We start from the raw sequence: 12,917 nt of genomic DNA, 5'->3' as shown, positions 1-12,917 counted from the left end.
TATGTAGAACAGGACGCCTCAAGGTGACTGGAGAAATTTAACTCTAATTGGCAACTGGGTGGCGCTATAGCAACAGAAAAATGCTTAAAAATGGCTAAAATGCGACCGATAGCTGTGGCTCCCCCTGTGGACCAATGTTGTTGGGGTTTTTTTCTAATTTTTGGTATGACTAAGTCATGGTATGGTATGCTGTACATAATCACGGAAACTGCGAGAGTGTCATTCTGTCAGTCAGTCATTCTGTCTGTCCCACGTTTTTCTACTCACTGACTGGTCAATCTACATATGTGAAACTGCACATAGGCATTGAGGATTGGCATAGGTAGAAGGTGACAAAGCTACCAATGGGTATGGACTAGTAATCATTGTTTATCCTCTTGTCCTCTTTCAGCCCTGGAAACTCTCGTCCTACCTCTCCTAAGAGCGACTCTGAGCTAATGACCAAGCCGTCAGACGCAGACAATCAGGATCAAGCCATGCACTGGGCGTGGGGAGAGCTGCCACAGGCTGCCACGGTAACCAAACCGTCCATTTCGCATCCACACACAGACACAACAACTCTATTTGTTGTGGTTTTGTTTCATCCTCTTCCCCTTCTTTTCCAGCCGTCCTTCCTCCCAGTGAAACCAGACCCTCCACCAGTTTGCCCAGTGTCCATCCCAGTGTCTGAGAGCACACACTTCCGTGTGATAACTCACGAGACGTCGTCGGAACAGTGTGGACCCTGCTCTGAAATATCGGCACTCAGGCTGCTGATGCCAGGGGAGACCAGGGAGGAGACAGTGGGGATGGAGTCAGAGTCCATGAGGGTGGAGACCCAGACAGCTGGAGGTGTCGCAGCTCATACAATAGCTGACATGGAGGAGACGACTCCTCGGCCACAGGGCAAGACGGACTCTCCGTCCAAGAGAAAAGGTAATGTTCAAAGTGCAACTACACAGTTACTACATGATTCCTTTCTATGCAACCAATTGGTGAATCTCATCCAGGGCGCCCTATTTAAACTGCTCTGGCCTGCCTACTGTTGCTGCTTCCTCTGCAAGCCGCCTCCACCCCAGCTCCTCCTTTTCATTTCGTGTCTGACTCATCAATGTCATTTCTGTTTGTCACTGATGCTGCTCTGTTCTGTTCCTGGGGGGTCTTTGCTGCTGCTCTCCCTGCCTTAGGCTTTCCATGTAGGCACATGGAAGGGCAGGGAGGGGTATGAAACTTTGAGTTTGTGGTCCTTTCCTACAAAGTTTTAAGAGTAAATTTCCTGCATTCTGGTGAATTTTAATGCATCAATTTTAGGTGGAAATGTCTGTAATTTCCTCAAAATAAAAGTGCTCTGCTACTTTTATATTTTTATTTAGGGGGTAAGGACAAATGCACATGTTGTAAATATTAAGAGGGACATGTGTCCTGCTTCCCCTCGAAATCTTCGCCTATGTTTTTTGAAGACGCGCACTTTGCAATAAAAGTCCACTGTACTGCCTTTCATGCTTTTAGAGGCATTTTAGACATAAACATAAAGCAGATTATTAAGATATAGAACTACTTCACTAAAGATGTGAGAATGTGTTTTTCATTGATTTATTCCTCAAAAAATATTGCATTCAGATGATTTCCTCATGGATAAATCCAAAAGAAAAGCAAATACTTATTTTAACGGAGTCGTCTCTGTGTTGCAGACAAGAGAAGCCGCCATCTAGGCTCAGATGGGATTTACCTGGATGACATCACAGAACTCGAGCCTGAAGTGGCGGCTCTTTATTTCCCTAAGAGGTATGACTGAGTCATAACTTATGTGCTTTTGATACAGCTTTACAACATTTGGGCATCCATCCATTCTTACAAACACCTCTCCTCTGTAGTGACAGTGGTTCGACAGTGAGGAGCATGTCAGACCCAGGCCTCCACAGCGCCAGTCTGTCCCCACAGTCTGTCAGCTCTGGAGGAGACAGCGGAGTGGACAGCTACTGCGACCCCATGGGTGACATGCCGTCTATCGCCATCTCCTTGTGTGGTGGACTCAATGAAAACAGGGAGATCACGAAAGGTAAGACACTCATACTGATGAATATTCTCACGTTTCAGTTATTGTAATTGTTTTGGATTTGAATTGGCATCGTCTCTGAAGCTGCAGCACATCTCTCCTAATGGAAGTGTAGCCTGTCATTGGCCAGTGTCAGCCACTGTATTGTGCACTGTGTTGACAGCTATGGGACAAGACATTGAACATGAAACATGTGTCCTTACAGATCAGTTCCACGAGAAGATCATCACATACCAGCAGTTTGCGGAAAACCCCTCCATCATCGACGACCCCAACTTGGTCGTGAAAATTGGCTCCAAGTAAGACTTCCACACTCGTCACACTCACAGCAGAGTGAGATCATGTTTATGTCTAAATATAGTCAAACAGCAGGCTATAAGGAGTTTACAGTCTACTGTGTGCTGTATGGATTTAGCTGCCACACACTGCAGAGTGTGCAGGATCGTAAGGGCTCATAAGGAGGTTTTTTGAAGAGACATTTGGCTGACAAAGTGTTTTCTGCTGCGGTTATGAAATTGATAAAAATACATTTTGTTTTCTCCCCCAGATACTATAATTGGAGCTCTGCGGCTCCACTTATGCTGGCTATGCAGGCCTTCCAGAAACCGCTGCCAAAGGTAAGAAATTGATACACAGCATGGATACTAATGACTCAAGACTGGAGGGTGGTGGTGTTACATGAGTATCAGTCCCCCTATTGACTGAAACTGGTACTGCATCCTGTTTGTGTGTCTCACATTTAAGTTGTACTAGGGCTGCATGATACTATAAAAAACTAACTGTGATATTTTTGTTTCTGTAATTCATAGTTCAATATGAAAAAACACAGGAACTGATCATTCTAAAATTATTGGTATGTGTAGGGGAGTGTATCTGCAGAGACGATAAAAATGATAAAAGCTGAAACTTACCTTTTCTCTTAAGAATTTTTTGATTTGGAGGAGGGAGAAATTAAGTAGATTAATACACTAGTTGGCTCTCCATGACACCATTTTATTCAAGTAAGACTAATGATCTAACACACAGGTAGACAACCTGCTAGTGTTACTTTTCCAACCTTGCAGCTCTGAACCATAGTTGGGAGACCTTTGGTGTCTGTAAGCTTATTCAGTTAGCTTTAGCTTAGCTTGTAGCTGGTAAGTAGCATTATCATACACTTGTAACATTCTTTTATTTTTGTATCAAGCAGCAAAAAAAGTTGTAGCGTGACGTGTTTCGGTTAATTTTCCTTACTTGACGTTGCACGTAGGGATGAACGATGATATCGGCACGTCATCGTTATCGGCCGATATTGGCTTTAAAATGAACTATCAATATCGGCCAACATGATTTTTCTTAATTTACACAATTAATAATTATTATATACATTGAAAGGTATTTCATGCCTCCATCTGCTGATAGGCCATCACGATAAGAGCATACATGCATAATATGATGTTAATTCCACTACAGAAGAGACTTGATGATCAATAAAATTAGATGGGGGAAAAAAGTGGACATACCGATATCGGTTATCGGATATCCCCAAAAAATCCAACATCGTGCATCCCTAATCACTTCATCATCTCATCCTAGTATACATTTGTGTTAAATTTTGTCATAATCAGATATGAATTCTTGAGTTATGGCCAAAAACATGATTTATGAGGTCACAGTGACCTTGACCTTCGATCATAAAAATTAAATCAGCTCAGCGTTTTTTTTCCAAGTGGACGTTTGTGCCAAATTTGAAAAAAATCCCTCAAGGCCTCATTGAGATATCACGTTCATGAGAACGAGACGGATGCAAGGCCATAGTGCCCTTGACCTTTGACCAAGAAATTTTAAGTGGTTCACCCTTGAGTCCAAGTGGACGTTTGTGCCAAATTTGAAGAAATTGCCCAATGTCGTTCTTGAGATATGGCGTTCACAAGAATGGGACGTATGGACAACATGAAAACATAATGCTGTCGGCCACAGCTGTCACCTGCACAGAGGCATAATAAATAGATATCGGTATTAGTTATCGGTCAAATGAGTTGTTACATATCATCAAAAAAATCCAATCTCATGTATCCCTAACTGCACATCCTGCGATGCGCCTATTGTTCATGCACACATCACAATGTCAGTGCTAAAACGATATATTGTGCAGCCCTACCGAATACTTCTACCCATAATTACGTTGCATAATGCCTCATGTGCTATCTAAGCATTCTGTTATTGCAGCTTCAGAAAGACTTTATGTTGTGTGATGAACCTCCACTGAATATTTTCTCCTTAAACTTTGTCTCCCCCTCTGTTCCCCTCCTCCCCTCCCTCCCATTGATCCATCCATCCATCAGTCCTCTTGCCTCAGTTATGTCCACTCAGCCTTAGAGTTTCTCCTCTGTTGTGTGACTGGTGTGCTGGGCTACAGCTCTGTACGTCAGAGACCACACTCTTTTTCCTCTTTCTCATGTTTTCTACCCTTTCTTTACCCTCCTTGTTCTTTGCCCCCTCTCAGACTCCCATCATGCTTTGTTTCCTTCAGCCGCAGACACATCGTTGCATCTGTGTTACTGTTTGTTGATTTACAGTCTGGTTTGGCTTCAGTTTTTTGAGTGTGTTTTTTTACGGTGTTTTGTTGTGGTTATGTTGGGGTTGTGTGTGCTCCGCTCCAGGCTGCAGTGGAGAACATCATGAAGGAGAAGATGCCCAAGAAAGGAGGGCGGTGGTGGTTCTCGTGGCGAGGCAGAAACAGCAGCACCAAATCGGTAATTACTCCTCATCTGTTTGATAACACTCCCCAAGGTGTTGCTCATGTAAATTACCACTAAATGAATGAGCAAAGCAAATTAACAGTGTTTCTCCTCCTGCAGGATTCAGTGTCTGAGCGTGGGGCCTGTGGCTACGCTGAGCAGGCTGGGAAAATGTCCAGCAGGTGAGGAACTCTCAAACGTTCAAGTAACCTCCAAGCTATTGAACTTCCTGTCGGGGCTGAACATCTTTTAACACTTTGTTAACCTGTCTGACACCAGACATAAAGAAGAATCGTCCTCTAGTGATGAAGACCACAGGGCAGCACTACAGAGCTCTTCCTCCATCCAGTCAGAGCCATCGGGGGGCGTGTCTTATAAGAAAACACTTCGGCTCACGTCAGAGCAGCTGGTGAGTGCAGACTCTGAAATATTGTAAAGTTATTTCATCGTCATTGTTTTTACCTCCATATATTATATCTCATTCTCTGTCTCTCTCTCTCTCACACACACACACACACACACAGCTGTCTCTCCAGCTGCAGGACGGTCCTAACGATGCTGTGTTCAGTGTGACCACTCAGTACCAGGGAACCTGTCGCTGTCAGGGCACCATCTACCTCTGGAACTGGGACGACAAGATCATCATCTCTGACATAGATGGAACCATCACCAGGTGTGTGATACATGTGAATTAGAGCTGCCCCCCGACTATGAATTTATCTAGTCGACCAATAGTCGTCATTTATGTCCACTAGTCGACTAGTCGCCCTCATGTTTATGATATAAATACAAAACCGTACTAATGAACCTTCATTAATATAGGCCTATATTTTATCTACAAGTGCACGTCACACACTGAGCGAGCCGCCTGTTAATGACGCTGTGGGCTAATGGGCATGTAGCTACTTCCATGTTTCAGATGATACGTCATGTTTGTAGTCGACCAATGAAGATGAGTTTACATATCACCTTGGGTTCGTCCTTCACCTTCTCAAAATGATCCCACACTTTGGATTTCCTGCCCGACATGTTATTAACTAGCCTGTGGAATAACCGCAGGTACCAGCCCTGGAAATTAACCTGACTCCTGTCTGACTGCTGAGCGTGGACACTTCCTGTGTCTGTCCTTTCAAATTAAAGTCCCACATGGTCCAGTCATATAGATTTTGATTTATTCTGACAAGCCGCAGCTCCTAATAGAGTTTCAGCTAAGCAACCTATTCAATCTTACCGACTATTGACCTTTCTGGTCGACTAACGTTTGGTTGACTATTAGAGGGCAGCCCTACATTGTTGTATTTTTTATTAATGAGGAAAAGCCTGTGCTCACATGTCCCGATGTCATTTATGTGTCTCCAGGTCGGACACACTGGGTCACATCCTGCCCACACTGGGGAAAGACTGGACCCACCAGGGCATCGCACACCTCTACCACAAAGTCAGCCAGTAAGCACTCATTTACTACCACACTGTCACGTGTGAATCCCTTTGAATTGTTCCTATCAAAGCACGAATGTGACACCAAACAGGCCAAAAACAAGCTCTATTATTAGCACCATCAAGTGATCTGCCTTTCTTCTTTCTCGTTACCCCAGAAATGGCTACAAGTTCCTGTACTGTTCAGCTCGAGCTATCGGCATGGCTGACATGACCAGAGGTTACCTCCACTGGGTCAACGAGAGAGGCACCATGCTGCCTATGGGCCCCGTCCTGCTCAGCCCGAGCAGCCTCTTTTCAGCTCTTCACAGGTCTCTCATCCCCACCAACACACACACATATTTCTCTAGAGTAGTACTCCATGTTCAAGCAGAAGAAGAGCATTGTTCTGCAGTGCTGATTGTTACATCTCTGCGGTATGTTCGTGTTTGACAGGGAGGTGATTGAGAAGAAACCAGAGAAATTCAAGGTGGAGTGTCTCAACGATATCAAGAACCTCTTCTACCCAAACACACAGCCGTTCTATGCAGCGTTCGGCAACAGACCAACGGTACACACACATTATATAAAGTACAGTTGATGGTACACTCAGTCATTTAAAGGAAATTTCCAGTGCATAACATTTGGTTCATCTGGAGTTTTGGGTCAGAAAATTAAAGCCATTTGTGCTGTGCATTCTTGTAGGATGTGTATTCTTATAAAGAAGTCGGAGTGCCACTGAACAGGATTTTCACAGTGAACCCTAAAGGCGAGCTGGTGCAGGAGCACGCCAAGACCAACATCTCATCGTAAGTCCTGCTTACAGTTTACTTGACAAATTCTAAGAGGAAACATTGTAATGATTTCAGAAAAAAAAGTTCACTCATTTCTCTCTCTTCCTCTCCTCAGTTACGTCCGTCTGGGTGAGGTGGTGGACCACGTGTTCCCCCTGAAGATGCGAGCCTCCTCCTCAGACTTCCCCTGCTCGGACACCTACAGCCACTTCACCTTCTGGAGGCAGCAGCTCCCCCGGGTGGACCATCAGGGAACTACACCTCCACAGACTCCCACTCCCAGCAGCTGACTACCTGTGGCCTGCTGAGCACTGACTGACTGATGGTGACATATGTGTGTGTGTTTTGACTTTGTAGATTTGTGTAGCAGATGGAGCACTTTGAGTGCACAGCAGACAGAGAGATACTGAAAGGGGAAGTTTGGTATTTTCAACCTGGGCCATATTTTTCCATCTTCTTGTGTCTTCGTGACTGATAAGAACAATTTTTAAGAATGATTTAGTACTGAGTGAGAGGGCATGTTCCCACTGTCAGTTTACGTCCACTAATGGTGCTTGTTTTTGTCACTGACAGGCTCCGATGAATATTATAAGTGTCTGACAACGATATGGAAAGGATCCCTACAGAGATAGACCTTTTTTGTTAAAGAATAAGATCCTTTTTTAATCAGAAACAGCCCCAAAATTGCTATCGTCAAACCCACCAGACTCCATTTAAATAAACAGTCATTTTAGCCTGTATAGAGGCAACATATTTTTATTTCTACCTTGGTGAATTTCAGGTTTGTTTCAACCAAATCAGAGTTGGTGATTGTTGGAACAGTGGAAAGACAAACCAAGGAAGCTTTTGTTAGTTTTTATTTTGTTCCTGTCGACATTGACTGAAGTGTATTTTACAATGATAAAGTTACTGTTATTTAAATGGAGTCTGGTGGGTTTGGCGATTTTGGGACTGTTTCTGGTTAAACAAAAAGGATCTTACTCCTTAACAAAAGGCAAGGCATCTTTATTTGTTCATTTCATGCACCAGGGCATTTCAAAGTGCTTTACAGAGCAATGAAATATACAACATAATAAAGGATACAGAAAAGAGTAACAAGAAAAAAATACATTTTAAAATTTAAATTAATTACTAAATGATTTATAAATTAAAAATGACAATTGAAAAATCACCATTAAAAATAGCAAAAGTGCAGACAAGAGGTGCAAAGATTATTTAAAATGATTTGAAACTGAGTTTAAAAATACGTTTGCAGTCGTTACAGGGTGGAGTAGGCAGTGTAAAAATGGAACGTTTTTAGCTTTGACTTAAAAGTGGTCAGAGAAGTTTGTGCTGCATCATAACAAAATGCCCATGTTTTGCTCTGACTCTTGGGACGGTCAGTACCCCGGCTCCAGATGTCCTCAGGGTCCTAGAAGTTTAATGTGTCACAAGCATGTCCGAGATTTATTTGTGCGCTGAGTGTGTGCGTGATTCATACACAAGCAGCAAGACTTTGAAATCGATTCTCTGAGTGACAGGTAACCAGTGTAAGGATTTTAGAAGCGGCGTAACGTGGTCATATTTCCTAGTTTTTGTCCGGACCCTTGCAGCAGCATTCTGAATAAGCTGAGGTGAAAAAGGTCTATCTCTGTAGGGATCCTTTCCATAACGTTGTCAGACACTTGTAATAACAATCTGAGCCTGTCAGTGACAAAAGCAAGCACTTAAGAAGGTTTTTGAAAAATTGTTATTCCCATTAGTCACAAAATAAAATAGGGTCCATGTTGAAAAATACTGAACTCACTCTTTAAGTGGGTAAATCAGCTGTGAATACTCTGAAAACGCACAAGATGGATGTAAGCGCACTTTTATGATGAGACGGCCTCTGTAGCCTTCTGACTAGATATATGTATATGAGATATTATAGTTATTTATTCAGGCAGCTTAGCACATGTATTATGTTTGAGTGACTGTTGACATTACTTAAGTAGCAAGACATTATAGGCTGTTTATGCAGACAGTTGTATACTCTACGAATACACAGTATACCTATGGCATCTGTTCAGAAGTGCAGTGAGCACACGTCAGAGAGCAAGTTACTTCAACTTGTGCCAAATACTTAATGTAGAATTTATTTTCTTACTTCGAGACTGTTACCGATCCGCGATCAGCTGATATATACGTACATGCAGGGTTATTTTACTTTATAGCAACATGTGTGTGTGTGATCTTTTATTTTGTTTGGAAGAAATCAGTTAAATTGTATTACAGAGCACAACGAATGAATGAACATCCACGCAGCTTGATATTCTCCTGACTGAGGTACATTGTAGTTTAGAATATTTATTGTTGAGACATTTTGACAAAAGAAACAGAAGCACAACATTTTTAACGGTCAAAATAATCAGTTTTCTCTAAAAGAAATCAAGAGTATCTGTGAGTAGAATCGCTGAATAGTTTTTATTTTTCTATCGAAATCACACGGTGTGTATGTGTCGTGATCAGAGTGTCATATCTGTGGTGGCCTTCATGAGACGCCTTTTAATTTATCAGTTACACTTCATGCGATGAATCTATGTGACTGTTTCCACTCTCTGAGAGTCATGTTTGTTTCCATATATGCCATTAAATGTATTTTATTTATTCATCTGATCACATATTGACTGTCATCAAGTTATATTTTTCATTACTCATTGGTTCTTTTACTGTAGCGTTACTGCCATTCCCTTGTACTATCCCTTAAAGCAGTCTGGAAACCCTCATCAGACCATCCACAGCTTAGAGGCTGAAGTATTAAAGCAATGTTCAACCTTTTTTCTAAGACATTTGAAAAGTGGTCCTTATTTCTTACACCACCGCAGATAACCTGAGTCCATATGTGAGCAGGAGCTGACCTGCCTAATGTATCAGTGGTCTTACTGTGAACATCACCACCTGAGTAAGCGTGTAGTTTGTGACAGAGGGTGTGTATATAGATGATTTATTATTCTTTCCATGAAAGAGCTCAGACAGCATGAAAGCGTATTATCTTTGCCTTAACTGTGAACAACATGATCAATAACTTGTTCATTTACTCTCCACCCCGTCTCTTGACCAGGTCACTGTTAAACTGATGTAATCAAACTCAATAAAAAATGCATTGGTACAGCAGGAAGTGTGTGTCGATATTCACTGAGTCCTTTATTAACTTTCAGCATGATTCACCTGAATACAGCAGTGGAAGAATTATTCAAATCCTTTAACCCTCAAAGGATTATTTAGACAGGAAATGTATGGAAATCTGTAATCTGAGAAGTAACTTAAAGATGCAGTACCCTTCCAAGTCAAAACTACATATGTTTCCTCTTACCTGTAGTCCTGTTTATCAGTCTACATTGTTTTGGTGTGAGTTGCAGAGTGTTGGAGATATCAGCCGTAGAGATGTCTGCCTTCTCTCCAGTGTAATGGAACTAGATGGCACTCAGCTTGTGGTGCTCAAAGTGCCCAAAAAATACATAAAAAAAAAACTCAACAGCAGTGTCTCTTTCCAGAAATCATGACCTGGTTACTCAGGATAATCCACACATATCACCCCGCAGAAGGAAGAGTGCATCTACTGCCACACAGCTCTGCTGAGGAGGATTAGGTGCTGTCATCACCAAAAGCCTGTAGACTGAATCCAAATGTCTGGACACCGCGCAGACTTTGTGGGCGCATTCCCAGGACATATGGGAGTGGTAAGGACTGTCAAAATCCACAATAGAACGTGCCAGTAGACCCGGAACTCCGTTAGCGCTTTTAGCACTTCCGGTTCTCTCGTCTAAAAGTCAATACGTTTTTTGAATGGGATTTTGGTAAAATGCCTCAAATAAGGTCTGTGGTTAACAAAAGCTTAAGCGAGTTTCAGGTTTTGTTCTACGACATAAAACACGTCAGTAAATACCCTACTTGTGAATTTTGAAGCTTTTACGTGTCGTAAAAAAGGCAGTTGCTAACAAGTTGCTCAATACGACTACAAACCCTGTCGGGGACATTAAACGTCATCACCCCCAAACAGGCGAAAGTGCTGGCAGTCCGCCATTACAGCTTCTTATTTAGCTTAAACAGTCCGATTTCCCCATTATACAATGTTTTTAAAATAAAGCGGCCGAAATCAGTTGAAAGCTTAGTGGCGGTGACGTAAAGAGTCATGCGACCGTGGAGTAGTCATGTAGTCCATTAAAGCCTAACGTTAGCTCTTTACTTCTGGCGATCGCATTTAAGCTTCAAATGCGGTATGAAAGGTGTTCATATGTGAAGATTATCTCGCTGAACAAAACCTGTAAGTATCATAAACGTGTGTTAGCCACAGAGCTTATTTTCTGACATAATCCAAAATGCAATACAAAAATCACATGCACTTTCTCTTCCGGGAACCAGCGCGATGCTAAACTTCTGGGTTTTGACGTCAGCCCTGGCACACTCTATTCAGCCAGTCCACAAGGGGCCTCAAGTGGACTTCCTGCAGACTTCCAGAGAGTCCACTTGGGGTGCAGACTTCAGCAGACTTCACTGATTTAATAACCCACAATTCATTGCAATACAGATGTGAAGTTATGGCTTTTTCAATTGCCAAAAAAACTCATAAATGTGTAAAACAGTTATTGATAGTTAGGCCGATTAAAATTCTATTTTAATTATGTAGGTCCGAAATAATATTCAACCACATCATGATACAGAGATATGTAGAAGTATAGGCTGTAGAGGGACTGAAAATTCATTTTATTATTGCGGTCTATCAGGCAGTGAAATAGGCTAAAAAATGGCTGAAAAGCAACAAAAGAAGGTCTCTAATGTCAGTAACACCCAATTTATTGAGTTATAGTCCTGTCCTTATTTACAGACATTTCTGTTTTTGAACGTGTGTAGCCTGTTCAGTCACAAAAAAGGCTCTACATGGGATTTATATCTTGTTATCTGCAAAAACAGATGAGTCAGCACTGTTCATCGACTTATATGACATATATGTGAATATGACAGCAGCAATAGTTAAAGTTGTTTCCATGTAGTTTCCACGGCAACAAGTAAAACAGTATCGAGGGCTGTCTATCAGCTGCTTGCAGTCTTTTTACATGATTATAGTAAATATGCCACACTGTGTACGACTGAAGTCCACAAGGGCTCAGTCTGCAAGTCCAGAGGGTGGACATTTGGATTCAGCCGTAGTCCATGAGTAGATGCACGCTTCCTTCTGTGCAGTGATACAGTTGGTGGGTGTAGTTTAGTATAATGAAAACAGTTCCTACATGAAACAGCTCGCAACAAGGTCTGTGGATTATCTTGAGTAACCAGGTCATGATTTCTGGAAAGAGACATTGCTGTTGAGTTTTTCAAATGTATTATTTGGCACTTTGAGCACCACAAGCCGAGTGTCATCTAGTCCCATCATATTGGAGAGAAGACAGACATCTCTACAGCTGATATCTCCAACACTCTGCAACTCACACCAAAACAATCCAGAATGATAAACAGCACTACAGGTAAGAGGAAAAATATGCACTTTTGATTTTGGGGTGAACTGTCCCTTTAAGCTGTAGGAAAAATGTAGTGGAGTAGAGAGGCAGTGGAGAGGTATACAGTTGCATAAAATGGAAATACTCAAGCATATGTATCTTAAGTTTGTACAGTACTTGAGTAAATGTAGTCACATTACACCACTGCCTGAGTTGCAAATGATCTCTTGGTAATTTTAATCAAGAGGTACAAAGTTTGGGTGCATTTAGTAAATGTAGTGGAGCTTTCATTCAGCAAAAACTTGAGCCATATAGAATCTTAAATGGTCTGTAATCAGTGTGATGCATCAGGCTGCATCAGATGCGTCATCTTTCCAGCCTCCATGAATCCTCGGTATGATTGATTACATGCAAAGAGATTATTTACTTGACCAAAGTGTGCGCTAAACACTTTATCTCTGCCTCAGATATGCGTCTCTCTGCGAGCAGCCAAACTCAG

General features: G+C 42.1%; 1 protein-coding gene across 2 annotated transcripts in view; it reads left to right on the top strand.

Annotated features, from left to right (window-relative positions):
• The window catches only part of lpin1b (lipin 1b), a 29,539-nt gene extending 19,442 nt beyond the window's left edge, over nt 1-10,097 (top strand). For both annotated transcript variants that reach the window (XM_050058549.1, XM_050058550.1), the window contains exons 6-20: nt 392-515; nt 606-915; nt 1,671-1,764; nt 1,854-2,038; nt 2,241-2,334; nt 2,583-2,652; nt 4,678-4,770; nt 4,876-4,937; nt 5,035-5,164; nt 5,280-5,428; nt 6,115-6,201; nt 6,351-6,503; nt 6,628-6,742; nt 6,877-6,980; nt 7,081-10,097. In XM_050058549.1, coding sequence (XP_049914506.1) covers nt 392-515; nt 606-915; nt 1,671-1,764; nt 1,854-2,038; nt 2,241-2,334; nt 2,583-2,652; nt 4,678-4,770; nt 4,876-4,937; nt 5,035-5,164; nt 5,280-5,428; nt 6,115-6,201; nt 6,351-6,503; nt 6,628-6,742; nt 6,877-6,980; nt 7,081-7,255 — 1,945 coding nt within the window. In that variant the 3' untranslated portion in view covers nt 7,256-10,097. The remainder of the gene's footprint in view (nt 1-391; nt 516-605; nt 916-1,670; nt 1,765-1,853; nt 2,039-2,240; nt 2,335-2,582; nt 2,653-4,677; nt 4,771-4,875; nt 4,938-5,034; nt 5,165-5,279; nt 5,429-6,114; nt 6,202-6,350; nt 6,504-6,627; nt 6,743-6,876; nt 6,981-7,080) is intronic.
• The last annotated feature ends 2,820 nt before the right edge of the window (nt 10,098-12,917 follow it).

This window comes from Epinephelus moara, chromosome 12, assembly GCF_006386435.1.
Source record: "Epinephelus moara isolate mb chromosome 12, YSFRI_EMoa_1.0, whole genome shotgun sequence".
In the NCBI taxonomy this organism is placed as follows: domain Eukaryota; kingdom Metazoa; phylum Chordata; class Actinopteri; order Perciformes; family Serranidae; genus Epinephelus; species Epinephelus moara.
This window is presented reverse-complemented; position numbering and strand designations above follow the sequence as displayed.